Source organism: Quercus suber, unplaced genomic scaffold (genome assembly GCF_002906115.3).
Source record: "Quercus suber isolate HL8 unplaced genomic scaffold, Cork oak 2.0 scaffold_793, whole genome shotgun sequence".
Taxonomy (NCBI): Eukaryota; Viridiplantae; Streptophyta; class Magnoliopsida; order Fagales; family Fagaceae; genus Quercus; species Quercus suber.
In genome coordinates, this window is record NW_027070229.1 from 157639 (window position 1) to 180884 (window position 23246).

A 23246-nucleotide genomic window follows, 5' to 3' on the forward strand; every position below is an offset into this window, starting at 1 on the left:
TTGAAGGTCTTTCAATTTCTGATTGATGTTGCATACACATTTGCCACAAGTACATTGAGGAAATGGACTCAGATTCTGAAGCTGATCCCACAAGACTTTAAGCTGAGTGAAGTATTCAGTGAGTGATTGCTCTCCCTGATGAGTCTCAGCAACTTGTTTCTGGATGTTGAAAATCTTGGTGCCATTTCCTTGACTGAATGTATCTCGAAGCTCAGTCCAAATTTCAAGTGCAGTATCCCTGTATATAATACTACCTTGAAGCTTTGGTGACATTGAGTTAATGATCCACGTACCAACAATATTATCAGCACGGATCCATGCTTGAATTGCAGTAGATGAATTCAACAATGGAGAAGAGATGGTAATGGAACCATCTATAAAACCAAGTTTATTTTTGCCAATCAGAGACTTCCTTACTGACCTTGCCCAAGCAGAGTAGTTTTCTTCTCCAATTAAAGGCTGAGAGGTAAGAACAGCACCTGGATTTTCTCCAGGATGTAAAAACAGAGGATCACTGAAAAGATATGAGTCTTGCGAAGAAGATGATGATTCAGTGGTGGAAGTGTTTGCGGCTGTTGTGTTTGCCATTTGAAGAAAAAAAAAGAAAACTTTGAAAGGATATGAGAAGCTTGAAGAGAAGCAACAATGGCGGACAAAGATGAAAGAAAATTCCCAAATGTCGAACCCTAGAATTTTGGGTTTCTAGAGAGCTCTGATACCATATGAAAGAAATATAATTGGGAAAATCTAAAAACTGATTCTTATTAACTTAGCTTATGCCTTATATACAGTTAGTTTCACTAAGCACCAATAACAGAAGCGGTTAATCCTAATAACAGAATAACAACCTCTCTCATGTGCCTTACTTCAACTCACGTGTCATCACTTACAATAGAAACTAACTAAAGCTACAAGTCGTATTCTACTTATGATACAAATATAAATGCTAAACTACAACAGCTTTATCTTCATACATTTTATCTATCTTGGACATTTGCTACTTCTTCTGATCTTCATGCTTACATACACTGCCTTGATCTTGATAGTCTTGTCCACACCCATATTATGGCATTCTTTAGTGCAGACTCGGTTAAGAAGATCGAGAGTAACGGATTGAGTGTAACAGTTTTCGATCAAGACTCAACGTCCGATTATGAGTTGGTTTTCAAGAAGTGGCATTCATCTAAGAGCTATGTTTTCAATGGAAAGTGGCACGGGGATTTTGTGGTTAGGAGGGAATTGAAGGTAGGAGATATCATTGGGCTTTACTGGGATCCACGCCATTCAAAGTTCAATTTTTGTGTACTGCAAACGGCACATTAGATGTATTAACTAGTCTGCTCTTTCATACAGTACTTTTTAGGCTTACGTGATCTTTTATATGTGAATTAATCTTGCTAGGAAAAAACATATTAGATTCATCTTTTCTTTCCTTAACTTTTGGACAATTTTTTGTTATTCCTATTGTAATATACATCGTTAACTGAAAACATCTTTTGTTATGTTTTTGTTTTTTTTTTTTTTTTTTTAACACGTTCTAGTTTTTTTAAGCAGTCAATCTTGTATATATTGTGGTTTGGTCAAATTTGGAATCATTGTTGTTGGCTTGATCAAATTCGATGAGCATTCGTTTCTATAGTTGTTAGGGTGCCCCTGTTCATCTATTTTTGCCTTCTTGTTCTGTATGTATTAATGTATTATGGATATTAATTCTGTCTTCAGCAGTAGTGTACACCACAGTCCTCAAAAGTGAAACATTCTTTATGAACCTTATCAAAATCCAAGTATGTTTTATAAGAGAACCTTCGGCATATTGGCCTCTTGGTACAAACATGTCTTAGAGAATCAACAGAAAAATTCAATAGCTGAACATAATAAATAATTTCCTTTGAAGAGTCTATCCAAACCGATATAGATGTCAAAGAGAATTGGGGTGCAAAAGGAGACGAGCAGATTAGAACAAGACCTTGTAACAAAATGGAATTGAGACCAATTCCATCAATTCCTTAATTACTGTCCTCTGCTGTAGAAGAAGCTGAGAACTCTGGGTCATATATATATCCAGACAAATTATAGTTGATTTTGGTTTCTTGTGTAAGATATACAGTGCCATAATTACAGAAATCAATGTTGTGGATTACCTCACTGATTGACAACCATCTACATGATAGCCATTAATTTTTTTCTGGGTGTAGTTGTATAGATGATTTGTTTGCATCAGATGGATAGTATCACTAGGTAATGAGTTGGTGTTTTTTAAATGACTTTAGGATAAATTTGGGTTCACATTTGTAAACTTACAAAGGTTTGGGAATGATTTTGTATCTTAGATACCTGAATCTAGCCCGCCTATTAATTTAAATTTTAAATGACTAGAATACCTCCATTTTTAATTTTCTTTAATAGAAGTAAGTGTGGCTTTGTTTCTCTCTTATAATATAACTTAATTAAGTGGGGGGAAAAATGGGTCGAATTAATGATAGAAATTGAGCTTGGGATTGGAAGACTTTTTTCTTCCCAAATCTAAACTGTTACCAACTTATCATTCATATTTAAGGCATATGGGATATCCTAACAATAAAGTCCACCTCCATAAATATAAACATGAGGCAAATCAAGAAGCACAACTAAACTATTATGTTGTAGAGTTATGGATGAAATTCAATTCCAAAACAACATTATCAATTAAATTAACCAAACCCACAACAATAGTAAAATTTCAAATTGAAACGATCCTAATAAGAAATTGCCTTATCATAATTCTTTTTATTTGTTTATTTCTTATAATCTCATGAGTTAGTGAGATTTGACCCTTTGTTCGTCAAAAAAATATTTAAAAAAAAGTTGTCTAATAATTCCTAAATTCATTTAATCCGTGAGATTCTCCCTGCTTCTAGCCTTTTAGACAACATATAAATTGCCGAGTCATTTTGTAAGGCAGTAGTAACATAAATAGTACTTCTATGATTCTATCATTTTCCATTAAAGCATTATATTCAGTTCATTCTGTTATCTTCCACGTAAGAGTACGAAGAAGGACTTGATCTAGGAGATGAATGCTACTATATAAATCTTAGAAAGAAGCTACCATGCCATAGTTTATCCCACTAATTGGTAACCAACACCTCAACATTCAATATTATTAAGTTGATTATAAATATTTAAGATAGTAATTAGTATTTAGATTGTAGACTGTGAACTGTGGACTGTGGAGTGATTTATCTTTATTTTTTTTTTTTTTTTTGTATGATACTTTACTTTTAAGAATCAAGTATTGAGTATTTTTTATCACTTTTTTTTTCTTTTGTAAATTTTATATTATTAAGTGGATTATAAATATTTAAGATAGTAATTAGTATTTAGAGTGTGGACTGTGAAGTAATTTATCTTTATCTTTTTGTATGGTACTTTACTTTTACGAAATCAAGTACTATGTAATTTTTTTTTTCACTTTTCTTTTTTTATAAATTTTATATTATTAAGTGGATTATAAATATTTAAGATAGTAATTAGTATTTAGATTGTAAACTATAGAGTGTGGAGTGATTTATCTTTTTCTTTTTCTTTTTCTTTTTGTATAGTACTTTATTTTCAAGAAATTAAGTACTGAGTTATTTTTTCACTTTTTTTCTTTTATAAATTTTATATTAATAAGTGGATTATAAATATTTAGGATATTAATTAGTATTTAAACTGTGGACCGTCGAGTGGTTTATTTTTTTCTTTTTCTTTTCATACTTTACTTTCAAGAAATCAAGTACTGTGTAACTTTTTTTTTTCACTTTTTTTTCTTTTGTAAATTTTATAAAATTAAATGGATTATAAATATTTTAGATAATAATTAGTATTTAGATTATGCACTGTGAACTGTGGAGTATTTTTTTTTTATTTCTTTTTGTATGGTACTTTACTTTCAAAAAATCAAGTACTGGGTATTTTTTCACTTTTTTTTTCTTTTGTAAATTTTATATTATTAAGTGAATTATAAATATTAATTTATCTTTATCTTTTTTTTTTTTTTTTTCCTTTTTGTATAGTACTTTCTTTCAAGAAATCTAGTATTATGTAAATTTTTTTCACTTTTTTTTTTCTTTTGTAAATTTTATATTATTGAGTGGATTATAAATATTTAAGATAGTAATTAGTATTTAGATTGTAGACTGTGGAGTGTAGAGTGATTTATCTTTATATTTTTTTTTTGTATGGTATTTTACTTTCAAGAAATCAAGTACTAAGTATTTTTTTTCACTTTGTTTTTCTTTTGTAAATTTTATATTATTAAGTGGATTATAAATATTTAAGATAGTAATTAATATTTAAAGTGTGGATTGTGGAGTGATTTATCTTTTATTCTTTACTAGTACTTTGAACAAATTTGAATAAAGAATTCAAGTAGACTACAAATGAGTTGAAAGCACAAATGAGTTGAAGCAAGGGGATGATCATAATCAACAAGGTTTGTTACTTAGTATCATTATTATTTTTTGTGTTCATTTTTAAACCATATAATTTAATTACTTTGTGCAAACTCTTATTTTTGCATGCTTGTATTTAGTCATTCCTCCAAATTATTGTTATATTTCAATCATTTCACCTTATCATATTCTTTCAGAAATTATTAAAATTTTTAGTACTATCATTTACACCATCTTTCACAAATACAACAACAATATCAACAAAACCTTATGCTCTTTTTGGTTGAAGGATAGAAAAATGGAAGGATGGAAATTGGTAGGATAAAAATAAAATATACTATATTTAGTTTTCCTTCATGTGTGTTTGATTGGGAGAATGGAAAAATGAATAAATTGTAAACTCTTTTGTTTAGTTGAGAAGAAAAATTAAAGGATAGAATTTGTAATTTATATAAATTTACTTTCACACTCCTATTACATAAAACAATTTTTTAAATAGTTTATAAGAAGTAATTTTTAAAAATGATTATAAACTTACATCCTAATACAACTAATAAAACATCTAGTAAAAGAAAAAGCTAAAAAGACATAAAAACCTGTCATTCAATTAAAAAAAAAAAAAAAAACAACCAACCAACCAACTTACATAGTATAGAGTAGAATTGTAAGAAAAAACTTGGACCAAAAATCTTGTCTTTGTTCTGGTTTTCAAGGGATTCGGTTAATCTTGGTCCAACACTTAAAAAAACTAAAATCCAAGTTTTAGTTTTCAGTTGGTCCACCATTAAACTTAGGCCACGGGCCTGGTCCCGGACACGGCCCACAATACTCCCAACCCAGTCCTTTTTTTTGCCCCAAAATGGCACCGTACTACGCTCTACAGTCCACAACACACACCACACACGCACGGAGGTACGCAACGCTGTCGTTCCTATCAAAAAACGTAATTAGCTGTTGAATTCAAAACAAGGTTTGAGGTTGCGTTTTTCGTTAGCAATTCGGACTGGACTACTTTCTCAAAACAAAGGATATACGTAAATATAAACCGAGTCCGACGAGGATTAGAAATTCTATTTTTTTCTATATATACAATCTTTCCCTTCTTTTCTTTTTTTCTCAGTACACTAATTAAGAGCGCTCTTTGCTTTCTGTTCATCTTTCATTCATTCATTGGTTTTTTTTTTCTCTAAAACCCAAGACCGCACGACCACTAGCAGAAGAAGAAGCAGCCATGATGCCCATCACTCAGAATCTGCTGCAAACTCTGGAAAACCAGAACACTCAAATTTTTTCCACCGACTTAACGCTTTCTTGTAAGCTTCACACCGAACTCAACGCCGACAAGTGCAACGAAGAAGAAGCCATGATACCTGACGACGACGGAACTCAGAATCTGCTACAAACTCTCGAAAACCAAAACACCCGAACGCTTTCTTGTGAGTTTCGCACCAAACAAGAACAAATAGTGGTTTCGACGGCACTGACGCTGTTTGACAAATCATGGGTTTCTTCCAATAATATGAGAGCTACTGCCGCTTCTATTTCTCACAATTCCATAGTGGCCTCCAACGCACAAGAAGAGGAGGGCACGTCGTCCATGACGACGCTGAGAGCTGTTTCTCCCTGGAAAATCACGAAGACGCTCACGAAGAGTGATATTGGTGGTTCGAGCCGGCTCTTGCTGCATCAAAGTCTTGTCCACACCCATATTATGGCATTCTTTAGTGCAGACTCGGTTAAGAAGATCGAGAGTGACGGATTGAGTGTAACAGTTTTCGATCAAGACTCAATGTCCGATTATGAGTTGGTTTTCAAGAAGTGGCATTCATCTAAGAGCTATGTTTTCAATGGAAAGTGGCACGGGGATTTTGTGGTTAGGAGGGAATTGAAGGTAGGAGATATCATTGGGCTTTACTGGGATCCATGCCATTCAAAGTTCAATTTTTCTGTTCTGCAAACGGCACATTAGATATATTAACTACTCTGCTCTTTCATACTTTTTAGGCTTACGTGATGTTTTATATGTGAATTAATCTTGCTAGGAAAAAAATATATTAGATTCATCTTTTCTTTCCTTAACTTTTGGACGATTTTTTGTTATCCCTATTGTAATATACATTGTTAACTGAAAATATCTTTTGTTTTGTTTTTGTTTATTTAACACTAGTTTTTTTAAGCAATTAATCTTGTATATATTGTGGTTTGGTCAAGTTTTATTCTTTGGAATAATCGTTGTTGTTGGCTTGATCAAATTCAATAAGCATTATTTTCTATACTTGTTAGGGTGCCCCTGTTCATCTATTTTTGCCTTCTTGTTCTGTATGTATTAATGTATTATGGATATTAATTCTGTCTTCAGCAGTAGTGTACACCACAGTACTCAAAAGTGAAACATTCTTTAAGAACCTTATCAAAATCCAAGTATGTTTTATAAGAGAACCTTTGGGCGTATTGACCTCTTGGTACAAACATGTCTTAGAGAATCAACTGCAGAGAAATTCAATGGCTGAACAGAATAAATAATTTCCTTTGAAGTATCTATCCAAACCGATATAGATGTTAAAGAGAATTGGGGTACAAAAGGAGACAACTGCAAATTAGAACAAGACCTTGTAACAAAATAGAAGTGAGACCAATTCCATCTATTCCTTAATTAATGTCCTCTGCTGTAGAAGAAGCTGAGAACTCTGAGTCTGGGTCATATATATATATATATCCTGACATATTATAGTTTGATTTTGGTTTCTTGTGTTAGATATACAATGCCATAATTTCAGAAATCAATGTTGTGGATTACCTCACCGATTGACTGCCGTAAAATTTTTTCTGGGTGTAGTTGTATAGATGATTTGTTTGCATCAGATGGATAGTATCACTAGGTAAGTTAGTAGAGCTGAACTCGCCAATAGAAATATTTTGAAAGTCAAAGAAAGCAAATAATAATTTCAAGAGTAATATGCTTATATATATATATATATTCCTATTTGATTAATTCAAAGCAAAGCATGCCTATAATTTTTCTTATGCCAAATGCTCCTTAAATAACTGAGACATCAGGTTAAGCATACCCAAAGACAGCTAATACTATTCTGTCTTTCAAATTTAAAGATGCGTTAATGATTAATCTTGTGTGTAGTGAAATATCAAATAAAAACTAAACTAGAGTACATCTTGAGTGAAAGCATAGCGGTACTGTATTGTGCTCAATTCATAGCTAATACGAAACAAAGATCTCGTAGACTCGATCAAATTGGTCTAGTTTAATTTTATGTAAGAAGACAACAAGTATCAAATTTTAGTTTGTTTGTTTGTCTCAATTTTTTAATTATTTTAAAATACATCAAAATTAGTTTTATTTTTATTTTTTAAATAAGCTATTTTTTAACTTTTTGCCACACATTCATCCCAAAAACTATTTATTTTTTTATTTATAAAAAGAGTAAAAATAAACTATCAAAAACTATGGATACCCAAATACTCACTTAACTTTGAAGTTTGTGAGTTCGCCAGTTCAAATATTTGTTTATTTCTTATAATCTCATGAGTTAGTGAGATTTGACCTTTTGTTTGTCAAAAAAATATAAAAAATCAAAGTTGTCTAATAATTCCTAAATTCATTTAATCCGTTAGATTCTCCCTTCAAGCCTTTTAGACAACATATAAGTTGCCAATTCATTTTGTAAGGCAGTAGTAAAATAAATAGTACTTCTATGATTCTCTATCATTTTCCATTAAAGCATTATATTCAGTTCATTCTGTTATCTTCCATGTAAGAGTATGAAGGACTTGATTTAGGAGATGAATGCTACTATATAAATCTTAGAAGGAAGCCACCGGGCCATAGTTTATTCCACTAATTGGTAACCCACATCTTAACATTTTTAACCTCTAATAGCTGATCATGCAATTTAAATACTTAATATTGGATTATAATCTTAATATCAGACTAAAGATAGGGAAAAGGGGATTCCTGGAGAACTTTCTTTTGGTGTTTTGATTAGCATAAGCTAGAATCAAAACCTAACATCAACAGCTAAGAAGCATGAATTACCCGCCTATAAAACAAGTTTCAGCCACCAAGGCAAGAGAAAAAAGACACTGAAATTGAGGGGGAAAAATATTTACTTTGTATTAGAAAAAATTATCAACAACCTTTACAAAAAATGTTCCAAGTGTCAGGGATCTCCCATGTTGTAAGGGAAGATTATTTTCTATAACTTTTTGCTAAATAAATAATACAAAAAACCTGGCCAGGGCAAAATCTATGTGATACAAAAGCCGGCTATACTGCATCACAAGCTCCTTGTGTAAGACCAAAAAAAGAGTATAAGACATCAGCTATTTCTTTTACATCGTGGCAAAATTGTATGCATGGTAATCTGTATAACTTCTATGGCTTTGTATTAGAATGGCTGTCAACCTTGCACTTTGCTTGGATGAAGGTTCTCTATAAATCAAATCAATGGGTGCTCTGGTTCACTGATCGTTGATATGGATCAATCCAACAATTGTCCTCCTTCGATGCATTAGTCCACCTTTTCTCGAAGATCCGCATTTCAGCATAGGATAGCAACCTGACCTGAATAAAATCATCACTCACTAATTACTTTTTAGATAATGGTTTGGGTGAAATACAATGGAAGATGTACATTCTCGGCCCATACAAACACCAACATAGAGGAGAAGGTGTCTTAGTATCATAAATGCATTTTTCCTCTCATAGCGGGTGGATCACATATAGTCATGAGACCCACACACTGTGAGATGGGCAATGCACAAGATAATTATTTCACATATATAGAGAACTTCGCAGAATTGACATATTAGCAACCACTAGCATAGGAATATTATTAAGACTTACTTGAGATCTAGGATCAGCTTTATTGGAATCAGATGGTGCCTACAAAATTTAAAAGAGAACACATTATACATCAGTGAAGAATCTAGTACAACTCAATCTGAGCTTTAGAAAAATGTACCAGTGCTTCTGAGTTTGAGTTTTCTTTTAAAATTGGAGCCAGGGAATCATTGCTTACCTACATGAATAAACAGGTAGTTGAAAGTGAGAGACAACACAAACATTCAACATAAATACCACAGACCGAGACAAGAAACTATTAAGACAACCACTCATATAAGTATTTCTAAACAACTAAGTCCCAAAATAGTGCCATATAAAAATTAGGAAGATGTCCTGCCTTATTGCCACCAAGTGTGGGAAGACCCAGATGAACTATGTACTCAGAGTCAACAACACCGACATTTTTCATTCGATCCTGAAAAAAGTCCAAACATCAAAAAGACCCTCAAGAGAGTTGAAAAATGAAGCTGTAAGACAGAATAGTTACCTGCGCACAATAGCCAAGCTTTCTGTCAAGGCCCCATGCATGGATCAAGTCATTCTGAACGGATGGGGAAAAACATTATAGAACAATTATCAGAAAGGAAGATGCAATGCAAAGCTGAACAAAGCAATCAGATGCAGATTGAATTTAAGGTTAGTCTTCTAAACTTTACCAACCTGATTCTGTAGCCTAGTATTTAAATTTACAGAATCACTCATCATTCTCTCCACCAAAAAAAAAAAAAAAAAAAAAAAAAAAAAGATTCTTCAAAGACAAATATTACAGAATCACTCATCATTCTCTCCACCAAAAAAAAAAAAAAAAAAAAAAAAAACAGATTCTTCAAAGACAAATACATATTTTTAAAAGTGTGTTTCCATTGCCATTAAGTTTCCAGTGTGGATTCAGGTTGACCTGTAACACATGGTTCATGCTGATTGAATCTTTTAATTCAGGTCAGTTTCAATCCAGGTCCACATGGTGCCCAACTGCCCATAGAAAGAGATTTGTTTGATGCAAGACCCTGATATCAGTTGGATAGAAAAAATTTTTATCCTATTTCAAAATTAACATTATTAAATCATTTAAAACAAATATGGTTGACCTATTCAGGCTAACACGGCTGGGGGAAAAATTACAATCAACATAAAGTAGGTGGGACATAATCCATGATGCTTACTTAAGCGGCTCAATTTGATAAGGTTAATTACATGAGAATGAAACCCTCTTGATACCTTAATTCGTTTAGTGTTAACTTGTAAAATTCCTCTTTATGCAATTCAATATTGTTAAGCACTGGCGGTGACCATTATTTTTATGCGCTGGTGGTTTGAGTATTCCATACCTGGATCATATACCATGCACATCGCCAAGCCACCTTTGAAAACACAGGTGCCATCATTTCCACCCAACTGTATAACAGGTTTTATCCAATATTAAAATTGATGAGGATGAGAAAGTAAAGGATATAACAATGAAACAGTTACAGAGCAGGTGATTGTGTACCCTAAACATGGAGGACCAGTGCTCTGGGCATCACACCGTCCACCGCCTTTGAGCTTATAATACCTTCTGTTATTAAAAAAAAAAAGTGAAAATGTGTCAAACACAATTGTACTGCATGCCTTCCATTACAATTATAAGAAACTGACAATAATCTGAATCTGCATAAGCCAATGATTCACAGATTGCAAAAGACGTGGCATGTGTTCAAAAAGATACTACTACTAAGCAAGTGAGCATTGAAGAAAGGCTGTATTACTTATCCGAGAAAAGGAGCAGTAAGTCTTCTAAATGAGTGCTCAAATCTATTGTTGAATAACTGGAGTAAAGGTCTATTAATGCAGTATCCAATTAGTTCTGGAAAAGATTTTACACTGACCTATGTACCCTTGATCTTTTTTTGCGTACGGTAATTGGATGATGCAACTCTGACTTATGAGGATCAAGTGCTGGCTGTGATATTTCAAGTTGCTCCTCTTGAACAATAGATAGATATCTGCAACAGATTCGCCATAGTTAGGATTGGACTTTAAATCTGAGTTCATTAAAAAGAAGAGGGGGGGGGGGGTGTGGAGGAGGATTATATCATGCTGTTAATATCTCCATAGTCACAGATAGGAACTATTTCTCCTATTATTATCAGTTATGCTTGATTTTCTTTTCAATACAATATATTTTCCTCTCTGATCTCCTACAGAAGCACCTCTTCATATGGAATAAGGACTACATTTTTCAATGCAAAAAAAAGGGTTTTATGCATACTACAAAAAATGTTCTATTATAAAAAAGAAATGATACAAATGTTATTATTCCCACAACATGAGAAATGGTCATTAGTTTTACATTTCTAAGGATCCTATCATTTGCCTATTACACACCAGATTTTTATTTCAATATTTAGATTAACATGTTTTGTCAAAAGCATCGATGCAGTGAGGGCTGGGGGTGGACTTTGAGAGTAAACAGTATACGATGGTCAAGAATATTCCGATAAAGCAACTGCAAAGCCATACTTACCGTATTGGGTCAAAATTCTCAACTCCAAGGTCCTCATCCCAAAGAAATATATAATCATATTCAGCAACTATATCTGGATGCATGAATCGTTTGGCAAACCACCTACATCAAGACATGGTATTGTTTCACATTAACCTTATGCATTGAGACTTGGACACGTCCACCTTCCATTATTACTTAAACGGAAACAACAATCTAGGAAGAATCAAAATTACCATTTCGTTTGATTCTCAGCAGACACATGTGTGGCACGTTTACTCCATGAAAAATTCCCCCATTCATCCACAACACCATCATAGTGAAAAAGCATTATAACGAAATTACTCAAAGGAAACTGCAAAAGGATGAAAAGACATTACAAAAAAATATGAGTAAAAAAAATCAGGAATACAAGGGAATTAGGAAAGCAAGACCCACCTTTTTCACAATTTGGTTCACTAAATCTTTTTGCTTGATTCCAACTGCAATGGCTAACAAGTTAAGTGAAGGCTTTGCATTGTTCTGACATTGAAAAACATTGAAATGTGCACCTTATATGTGTTAAAAACAATGGGGAAGATAAAATAAATAAATAAATAAATAAATAATGAAGATCAACACGTTAGTGCAAAAGTGTATCATTTAATGTATGTCTCTTAAGTCTTAACTATGAAATGTTCAGATTATCTAATTCTCAGGAAATTTCAATTTGGCACAATAACTATATAAGCATAGGCATCCACAGGGCATCTCAGTGGGTTTAGCAGGTAGTGGCAAGATGATAAAATTATTCAAGCAACTTTTGCTGCATATCCTATAGATTTTGGAAAATCAGTATAATTCTTTTGTCTGGTCAGCCTACCTGCTAAATCTAATATTGAGAAATATAGTTAAATAATGCCATCTTTTCAGCTTTTGCTTGTCATGGAACAAAGAATGGTTTACTTTGAAAAATATGATCTCCCTTGGTGATGCTACCATCATGGGCATCCCCTAAACAATTCATGCATCAGAGACAAATATAATTGATTGCCTATAATTCAAAAAGGATTTATTTTCAAAGATACAAGGAACTTGATGCAACAAAAAAGAACATCAATTTTGTCAGTCATACACTGGTCCTGAATCACAACTAATGGAAAGCTTGGATGATTCTTTAGCAATTTGTAGTACCAAATTTTAATTATCATGTAAGTTAACAAAACCACAACTAAAATGTAGTGAAATATTATAATATATCTGATGATTTTGCCATCCAACCATTGAGAATCTGATCAGTGGCTTCACTTACATTTTCTGGAATGGAACCCCATAATGGCCGCATTTCCAAGTTAGATGTCTTGACAACAATTCCTTCTGGTAATGACTCACTCCCAACAGGCCTGCATCGACTCTACGGTATTTCAGGGGACAAGAAAAAGAGAGAAAAAGATAAATTAGGGAAAAAAATTCAACTTAATGCGCCAATATAGAAAGGAATTCCTTTTATTATTTTAATAAGACACACCTTGCACATATTAGAGTCATTAGACTTTGTATTCTGCATAGGAGGAGTTTCTTCCCATCTTGTGAATCTCTGCATGTGTGATTTCAAGAGTTATGATGTATGTAATCTAGTAAAGTATAATCATCACACAAATCTTTTCCATATATCAATGTGAATTTTAAGTTAAATGACAGATTTTGAAACGATATGAAGGCCAGGAAACTCAAACAATATGACAGATTTTTTTCTGACACTTTAAACCAATAAAGAAGAAGAAGAAGAACTAAAATGATCATTAGGTGTAAAGGAACAATTTTCTAAATTAAATGTATAAAGTGAGGCACAAAATATTTTCTAAATTAAATAGTTAACATCAGCTCAATATACATCCCATCAAAACATACAAACTCCATCCTCAACAATTCAAAGAATATTCTCTCTAAGGAACATCAATCGCCCTCACAAACTAAAATTTATATGACCAGTATTAATATTTAAAAAGAGCATATTCCGTCTGACATACGTACTTCTTTGTATTCCTTTGCAACAATTGCATTACCAATGAAGTAAGCACCACAAATCAAAGTAACCGTGACAAAGAAACCGCAGACACACGGCCTACTCTTTAGATTTGAGAGTACAGGAGCCTGACAACAAAAATAAATGAGCAATAGAATGAGGAGTTTTCATCAAAATCCATCTGCACAACAATCAAGTAATAAAGGATGTCAAACGATAGGTACACCAAAATTAAATAAATAAATCAAACCCAGTTGTAGTATCATAAGCGTTCTCCCCAATTTCTGCACACTAAACCAGTACTGGCTTTTCGGTTGAAGAGAATCACATTAATGCAAAATTTTTACTCAATTAAATTTCCAAGTGTCAATTATTATCCATGAACATGTCCTCCTTTCTATGTATCTACTAACCCGTGTTGTATTCATATCACTATGTCAGTATGCCATCTTATGCTACCTCATTAAGTTAGCATTTTACCACATAGTTCACCAAACAGAATATTTCAAATGCACAGTTTTACATTCTTTCCATTAGTTCAATAGACATATTTGCGAGAGTATCTAGTATAGTGGCCAGAAACTTGTGTTTTACTTAAAACTGTATGTAGCAAAAACAACATGAAAAATCATTTATTTGTTTGGTTTAGTTACATAAGAAATTGAAAGGGTATAACTTTGAATAACAGATTATTTTTATCATTTTTTTGGTTTAAAGTATTAAAAAATGGATAAAGTTTAGCTACAAAATCGATTGTAGCCTTAGGCTACAAACTTACTTAATAAAATAAATATTACTGCATATTTGGAAAATCTAACCGTTGAATTACATGTTCTTTACGCTTTTAATGCACATGTCAATTTTTGTGTTAATCGGATATCATTTAATATATAATCTATAATTTTATATTTTATGCATAATTTTAAATTACAAAAACTTACAATTTAAAAATTTATTGATGACGTAGCTATTGATCTTTAATTTTCTTGAAATTTTGCAAACATGGAGAATATAAGAAAAAAATGCAATCCAATGGTGAATTTGTCAAAATTCACCTCCAATAAAAAGATATTGACTGAGTTTGTAGCTTAAGGCTACAATCGATTTTGTATCTAAACTTTGTCCTTAAAAATTCCAGAAAGTAGTTACATAAGAAATTGAAAGGTTAAAACTTTTAATAATAAATCATTTTCATTATTTGCGATCTGTGGAAACAAGAATGTCTACCAAATTGAGTAAAAATAATACTCAAAATATTATTTTTCTTTTCTTTTCATTAGGCTCTGCAAACTATTACATGGAGTTAAAAAAAATGCAAAAATATGAGATTTATTTATTTATTTGATTATGATAGATAAGATAAGCTCAACATCTAATTTGAAAAATTTTAATTTCAAATTCAACTAAACTAAAAGGAGGAATAAATAGATAAAGAAGACAAAGGAGGGATTGAGAAAAGTAAATAAGCTAAACAGGATTAAGATCCTCTAGAGTTCTTCACTTAATAACTCCACCATGGAGTTTATAGAATTTTATCCATCCATTTTGAAATGAGCGAGCTGGATTTTTCCATGTCATCAAAATTTCAAATAAATACCAAATTAGTGATAGTCAACTTTTGTTCAAACGTTGAAGACATGGTAAAATCCAATTCAATGGAGGGATAGGATTTTAGGAACTCCATGATGGAGTTATTCTCAAAAACAAAAAAAAAAAAGGAACTCTATGATGGAGTTACCTTAAAAACTCTTAACAGATTCTAATCCAGCCAAACAGAAGCATTAACTCTGTTCAAATACTACTCCATGAGAACTTCTAAATTCTTGCTGTTTTCCTTTTTCTTTTCTTTTCTCAGTTATCAAACACATAATATTAAAATAACTGACTAACTTAAATTATAAGAAACAACAAGACCTTCCTTTTGCCTAAACTGAAAAGAAATTGTATAATCGAACCCAAATCAACCAAACACACCCTTCTATATTTCCTCTGTTTTCTCAGCAACCAAACGGGACACCAAGAAAATAGAAACTCAAACTCCCCAGAAAAACAAAACTAATGAAGAAGAAGAAGAAGAAGAAGAGAGAAAATCAATGAAAAAAACAACGCTTCCAGATTCCAAACACACCCCTTCTCTGTTTCCTCTGTTTTCTCAGAAACCAAACGGGACTCCGAGAGAGAAACTCAAACAAAAAAGGAAACCCAAAATAGAAAATTACCACCAATCATGCCCAACAAAGCCTACAACAATTTAAATATCATTTTCTAGAAACCCCACGAAGAAGAAAAATAAAAAGCTCATCTTAAAAAAAAAAAAAAAAAAAAATTGCACAGAAAGAAGTAGTAGAGCTATGAATTCGAACACATAAGGTATACATACATACACATATACACGTAGAGGGAGAGAGAAAGAAAAGGAAAGCTTACAGGGTTGAAAGTCTTCTTCATTTCCTCCTTTTGCTGTTTTGCTTTCTGGGAAAACCAAAAGCATGCACAGAAAGTATTTGTACAAATAATGAGAGAGAGAGAGAGAGAAGAGAGAGACAGAGAGAAAGAGTCCGCCTTTTGAAATTACAAAAGGGAAGGAAAGGAAGGGAAGTTTGAAAGTAAAGAAAGGAATGGAAACTATAAAGTAATAAAAACAATTGAGAATAATAACAGAGAAGAATAAGTACTAGCTTTTAGTATTAATTAAGGAAAACCATATTTTTATATTACTTAAACTAATAAAACCCATTTTAGCTAAGCAAATAGAAAATGCAGAGGATGTTCAACAAGTTGGTTCTGTGGTGTAACGTCAACATGGTGCCGTATTCAATAAGGATAAAAACAAAGCAAATCAACCGTGTCCTAAATAAATGTCAAGAAAACCAGTAAAAGACAGAGACAGATTCAGATAGAGAAAGAGACAGAAACACTATTTTGGTTGGTGTTAAATTTGTATTCCAAGTTAGAGCCTTTACTTAGATTTATGGGTCCTAGAGAGAGAGAGAGAGAGAGAGAGATAAATAAAAAAAATAAGATAAGAAAGTGGGACTGTTGTCTTTTAGTACTGTATTCCAAATCAAAAAAAGTGTTTTTTTTTTAAGAGTTGCTGTTTTTTTTCTTGCTTGTTGTTCACTTCGGGTTAAGAGAACTTGACTTGAAACGCATTAACTAATGTTCCCAGTTACACGCGAAATGTTAGGAACTAGGATTATGGGGAGTGTAAAATTTGCGAGAGCTTCGAGAGTGTTTAAAGTTTTTTGGTACTCGCTTTGCTTGGCCAACATTTGTTTCTTCTATTTATTAATTACAAGTTACAATGCTCTTTAATTTAAATTTGATTTCAATTTGGTCCTTTAAGTTCTATTTAAAAAAAAAAAAAATTAAGTCCTTTTTTTGGTAGGAGGGTTTTTGTTTTTATGAAAAAAAATTTTCAAAAATTGAATGTGTAGCTAGTTTTTAGAGAATAATTTTTATATTATGTGTGCCTGGTTTTCACTTTTAAGAACAATTTTCAAAATATTGAAAAAAAATAATAATAATGCAAGTACATTACAAGGTTGCAAGGAGGGAGTATTAGTCTATAATAAGTGAGTATTTTAAGAAAAGGTATCTCACGATGCATTTCTCTCGTAACAATATAAAATTCACACATGTTGTGAGAGAGATGTTTAATGCCGTCTCATAATATAATTTTTTGCCTTTTAACCTTTAAAAGGCAGGAGAGAAATCTAAGAGAATGATTAAAATGAATTTCAATGTAACGTAACAGGCTTAAAATATTATTAATTTTTAAATTTATTTTTATTTAACATATGCATCACATAAGGCATAATTATAATATTCAATAGCTCGAGAGTAATTTTCAGTCATCTCACATAATTTTAGATGAACTGAATCCATGGTATTGCTTAAATTTATGAGGAAATATTACTATGAGAGCAGTGGCAGCTCTAGAAATTCTTTTCAGGATGGTCATTAAAAACAATTAAATTTAAAAAAATTTAATAATAATAAAACTTGAATATATTAACATCACAAAATAAAAACATACGCAAATACATAAATTTTTAAAATTTCCTTTCACAAGTTTTCATATTTTGAAATCATTGTGTGATATGATAGTTTCAATATCAATGTTATCAGTTATATCTTTTCAATGTACACAATCAAACAATTATTAAGCTACTAATCTCTCATTCAATTACTAACGTATTTTCTAAATAAGTACTAATATAAACAAAATGCATTATTTTTTTGAAAAAAATATATCACATAAATTCAACAAATTCGGCTCAAGACTAAAACAAACACTAATATACTAGCTATTTAAAAAGTATCATTTTTTATTTAAAAGATAGCAATTTTAAAATATGTCATTTGAAAATACAATTTAAAAAATCACAATTAAACGTTCGATTTGAGATTTTAGGCTAATTTGTTTGTTTGGGCAATTTTTGAGAAGTGCTATATCCACAACATTTTTGCAACATTTTTACAACAAAATCTAAGTGGTAAGTTTTTATAGGTTCTATTTTGAACTTACCATTGAAATTATTTTTTGGTTTACCAATAAAAACTTGCTATTTAGGATTGTTATGAAAATATTGCAAAAAATATTATAAACATTGCATTTCTTGTAGTAATTTTTTGTTCAACATTTAATGAACCAAAAGTTTGAAGAGGTTTAATTTTATTTTTAAAGGGCTCAATTGTTATCAAGGATATTTAAGTTTGTTTTAAATGGTCAAAAGACCTATATTAATTTAAAACTCAAAACTTTTTAAGGTATATTAAAAAAAAAAAAAATCAGGCCTCATTAGTCATTAGTACTTACCGCCGCTCCTGTATGAGTGTACCAAATAAATGTACAACTATAATACTACACACGTTTGTAGGAACATGACCACAAGTAATACTTGATTATCGACAAGATTAACCACACGTGTATTATTCGTACCAACTAGGTTGAAATTTGAAAATGAGTATTGAGGAGGTAGTTGTTTGTTTATATGCATGATTAGAAAACGTCAAAAGGAGTTTCATGATGTGAATTTCACTTTAACGGAAAGTCATCATCATATTAATTTGTATATATTTTTTATTAGATTTTTCCGTCTATATAACATGGCTCTTTGGATATTATATGTTTTTAAGTGTATCCTATATTACACAAATTGATATCATGTATTTGGCAGAAATAGGATGAGAAATCACTGAAATTTTAGTTTTATTAGTTCTTAAAATCAAGAAAATAAAAGAAAAATATTTTAACATTAAAATGGATATGTAGAGTTCAATTTTAATAATTGAATATATATGGATCAGGTCATAAGGTGTGCAAAGTGTATGGTTAGATTTCACTATTGAGCAAGATAATGTGTAGGGATATTTTAATAAATTAAAGCTAATTATAAAATTAATGTTATCATAGAGTCAGGTATGAATCATGTGATCAAATATAATATAATAAATAAATAATGCCTACTAGAGTCTCTATCCTTATCTATTTATTTTATATGCAGAAGACTTTATGGCATTATTGAGGAAAATAAAATCATATATTTATTAATTCAATAAAATTTGCAGGTTCACTAAAACAATAAAATAAATAAATAATCAACCAAATTAACTTGTACGCCGAAGACAAGCTAGGCAAAAGATTTTATTTATAACCCACGTCAGAGCCATATGATTCAATTATTCTCCATGAAAGCTTCTTTTGTTTAATTAGGCTAGATTCTTTAAGGCTTGAAGAATTTGACGTGATCAGAAATCGATTTTGGCCTCATAATTTTAAAATCCTAAACCAATAATTGATGATTACTTGTTAGATCAAACTTATCACAAAATATGTATAACACCACATAATTACTTGTTAGATCAAACATATCACAAAATATATATAACACCCCATGATTATTATGGCAAACTTGTCAAGTCACCTTATTTTAATTATCAGAATTATGCCATTACTCCTTCTCTCTTGCTCTTGAAATTTCAACACAAAAGGAGCTCTTCTTCAGCAAAAATAAATAAATTCTTTGCTATATACTACTAATAATTACGTTTGGATAATTAAATTTCCTGACTTATTCGACTTACATGAGTACAATTTCTAAAAACTTTCATTTTTTTTTTTTATAAAATAGAACTTAAATTTTAGATAAAATAAGCAAATGAAAATAACCCCATTCAAACACATATTTAAATTGGTTAGGGATGGTATTAAACTTAGAGAATGTTATTTAATTTTATCCCCTATTTTACAAACCTGATATCATTTATGACTCATAGAATAGATCTAAACATAAAATATAACTTTCATCTTACCCATTTACTTCCAATAACTGCAAGTATGCCTTCTTTATTTTTCCATTTTTGGCTGAGTATGACATAAATATGCAACACCGATATGAATAAAGAAGCATTATTGCTTTCGGTTGTTTACCAAAAAAAAAAAAAATTATTGCTTTCGGTTAGAACTTAGAGGTAAACCTTCTTAAATGCAATACCTTAAGTTCTCTAATTTAATTTAAACATACAATTGCATTGATCAATAAAATATAAACATTTTTTTTCTAATAATAATTAATTTCATTGCAATTATGTGTTTGAATTTATTTAGAAAATCAAATATACTATACCTAAAAGATTGCTTAGTTTACCCATTATCTTTCCTATCAAATCAATGGATCTAGTAAACTACCATAAGAACATACTCTTCAACAAAGATTATGATAGTAGTCATGGAATACTAGGATTAGTTGTTAATGACAAGGCACCAATAATCGCATTTTAGTTGGAACCATCATGACACACTAACTGAGGGACCAAGTCAAAATGCCAAACACAATTTTTCACAGTTTGATATGATGATTGAATTAGACTTGTGACTGTGATTGCGGTATCAAGAGGCATATACTTCAAATAGTTTATTAACTTATAATGCCAATGATATAGCCAACCAAACCAGGCTGGTACCATGTTGAAGCCACAAGAGCAACTCAATTTGTTTCCTTTTGTTATAGAAAAGGGCATCTCCAAATTTTTCTACCTTTTAATAGATATTAGGGAAAAATACAATTTTTTATGCACACTATATTGAATTTTCAATTAAATTCCAACATATAATATATTGAATTTAATTATTTTTTAAAAATATAACATTATTTATTCTTCATTGATTAATACTGTGGGGTCTGTTTTTGTAGCCTAAGCCCAAAGGATATGGGTTAAAGGCCCAACGAATCCAGAACAATGAATTTGTAGAGAGTGGATCGAAGGTTTAGGCGCTCGCCGGCCTTCACCAGGCATGAACTACTTTTCTTTTATTGAAAGATATTAAGAACAATTTACAACTGAGAGATGCTCATCGGCCATGGGCCGAGGAGGTTTTTCCCTTCCTCCTCTCTCTTTTTCTCCCTCCCTCATTACATTTTACTCACATTTCTTATATATCCCTCTCTTCCTCCTCCTGTTGATCATCTATTGGCCTCCCTTCTCACCGTTTGTCCCATCAGAGGTCATATCCGTGCTCCAGTGGTTCACCCTGATCGATATTACTCTGTCAAGGGATTACATCCCCATTAATGCGGCTAGGAGGGTTAGGTGAGCGTATTCAATGCAGAGGTGACAGTCCACCTAGGGCTTGCTCCTTCGCCGTGCTTCTGCTGCCGACGCGTGGCACCGGGCCCTCTCCTCCTCGGATATTCAAGGAATCCTTTGGTGGATTGGTCCTCGTATTTTTTCGAGGTCTCGGATGCCCGAGGACAGGGTCATCCTCGGACCCATCGTGCATCCTCGGCGTGGGTCATTTGGGCCTGGCTTGGAGTGGGCCAAGACTACCCGATTTTCTGGCCCCACAAATACAATCATTTTTTTTAGACAAACAACCATATATTTAAACTTAATTAGGGAACTGAATATACTATATCTAAGAAATCTAAGAAATTATACGTAAGTTTTGTTATATTTATAAACCACTACAAAGAAATCTTTGAAATTTCAAGATTCAAGATTATGACACTTTGTTCTATTCTTCAGCGTCAAACTAAAAGGAAAAAAATATGTGCATATCTGATCTGATCTTTTCTTTGTTGGGATACTTTTCCTTTTTAGTTACTTTCCCACTATCTTCTACTTCACGACGTGTTGAAAGTTTAGAAAGTTATGAAAAGTGGTTTTTGTATGTGTTGTGAAAGAACTTACATAAAGTAAGAAGAGGACAAGAATTTTCTAATAACAAAGTGTCATACTTAGGTTGTGTTTCGATTGCTTATTTTTTGTCAATTTATTTTATTATTTAATTTATTTTTATTATTATTTATAAGTCTCATGGTACTTTTTGATACTATTTATGGGTTCTACTGTACTATTTCAACTAAATTTTACCTTAATGTATAGTACTTTTAGCAAAATTTATTTTTATTATTATTTATAAGTCTCACGGTACTTTTTGATACTATTTATGGGTTACTGTACTATTTCAACTAAATTTTACCTTAATATATACTTTTGCAATATTTTAATATTAGTCACGGACTTTGAACTATTTCAGTCTTTTAACAAAATAAGCAGATCCCAAACAAACACTTATATTCATAATAAATTTTAGTAATATTTTGTAATTTCAAATAATAATTCTTGATAATTTTTTTTAAAATTCTTTGGGCATATGAGTGTTGAGTCTGTTTACTGCTGACAAGTTTATATATTTTTTATAATTTGTTGACAAGTATGTTTGTGTATTTATATATATTTAAAAAAAAGAAAAGAAAAAAAAAGAAGCAAAACAAAACCAAAGAAGCATGTAAACAGTATTTTATGTTTTGACCCCAATGAAAAAGTAATATTTCATTATGTTCCATAAATTCATTATTGGAACTTGGAAGAGTATTTGTTTGGGCCTGAATTTTTGTGTGACGTGGCTCCCGCTCTACAGAGATCTAACGGGCGGGCATATAACGAGCAAATCCCACTTCTAACTCCAAGGCCCAACTTTCTCAAAAAAAAAAAAAAAGCCTCCAAGGCCCAAAAAAGTCCACACAAAATAATCTTTTTATTTATTTCTTATTTTTCTTATTTTTTATTTTAGAAAATGATCGTTCCTATTTAAATGGAATTCATTTTACATTTTAGAATGAATTTTATAGATTTTTTTTTTTTTAATGATATGATGTCTTTTTGGCCACAAATTTTTAGTTTATTTAGTCTTTTTTTTGTCTCAAGTTCTATTTTTTTTTAAATAGCTTTCAATAAATAAACTAACTTTTAAATTTTTGTTATATATATATATATATTGTAGGGTCAGGATTTTGTAGCTCAAGCTCAAAATGTTTGGATTATGAGCCCAATGAACCAAGAACAATGAATTTGTAGAGAGTGGGCAAAAGAGCTAGGCTAATTGTGAACTAAATAATAATTAACTATGGTGTTCAAGAATGAACTGACATAAAAAAAAAAACACTTAAAAACTCTTCAAATTGATGTCCGAAA

At 31.3% G+C, this 23246-nt stretch overlaps 2 protein-coding genes across 9 annotated transcripts; one reads left to right on the forward strand and one right to left on the reverse strand.

Moving 5' to 3' along the window:
- The first annotated feature begins 1065 nt into the window (after nt 1–1065).
- On the forward strand, nt 1066–7224 carry LOC111992486 (B3 domain-containing protein At2g33720). Its single transcript, XM_024024341.2, has 3 exons — nt 1066–1245; nt 5614–6306; nt 7171–7224. Exons 1-3 carry the CDS (start codon nt 1066–1068, stop codon nt 7222–7224), a joined length of 927 nt encoding a protein of 308 aa, XP_023880109.2.
- A 1295-nt stretch (nt 7225–8519) lies between these two features.
- LOC111992550 (uncharacterized) lies at nt 8520–16400 on the reverse strand. Of its 8 annotated transcripts, none has more exons than XM_065767316.1 (15): nt 16191–16400; nt 13772–13891; nt 13266–13334; nt 13050–13140; nt 12197–12280; nt 11995–12113; nt 11780–11881; nt 11142–11258; nt 10766–10831; nt 10605–10671; nt 9764–9817; nt 9614–9691; nt 9395–9451; nt 9277–9315; nt 8520–8994 (listed from the first exon to the last, which is right to left on the reverse strand). In XM_065767316.1, the coding sequence occupies exons 2-15, from the start codon at nt 13798–13800 to the stop codon at nt 8875–8877; spliced, it is 1092 nt and encodes a 363-aa protein (XP_065623388.1). In that variant the 5' UTR covers nt 13801–13891; nt 16191–16400; the 3' UTR covers nt 8520–8874. The 8 variants fall into 8 exon arrangements, with proteins under 8 accessions (XP_065623388.1, XP_065623389.1, XP_023880198.1 ...); XM_065767317.1 differs by having other exon boundaries at nt 13772–13944; XM_024024430.2 differs by having other exon boundaries at nt 13050–13151; nt 16191–16398.
- Between the last annotated feature and the right edge of the window lie 6846 nt (nt 16401–23246).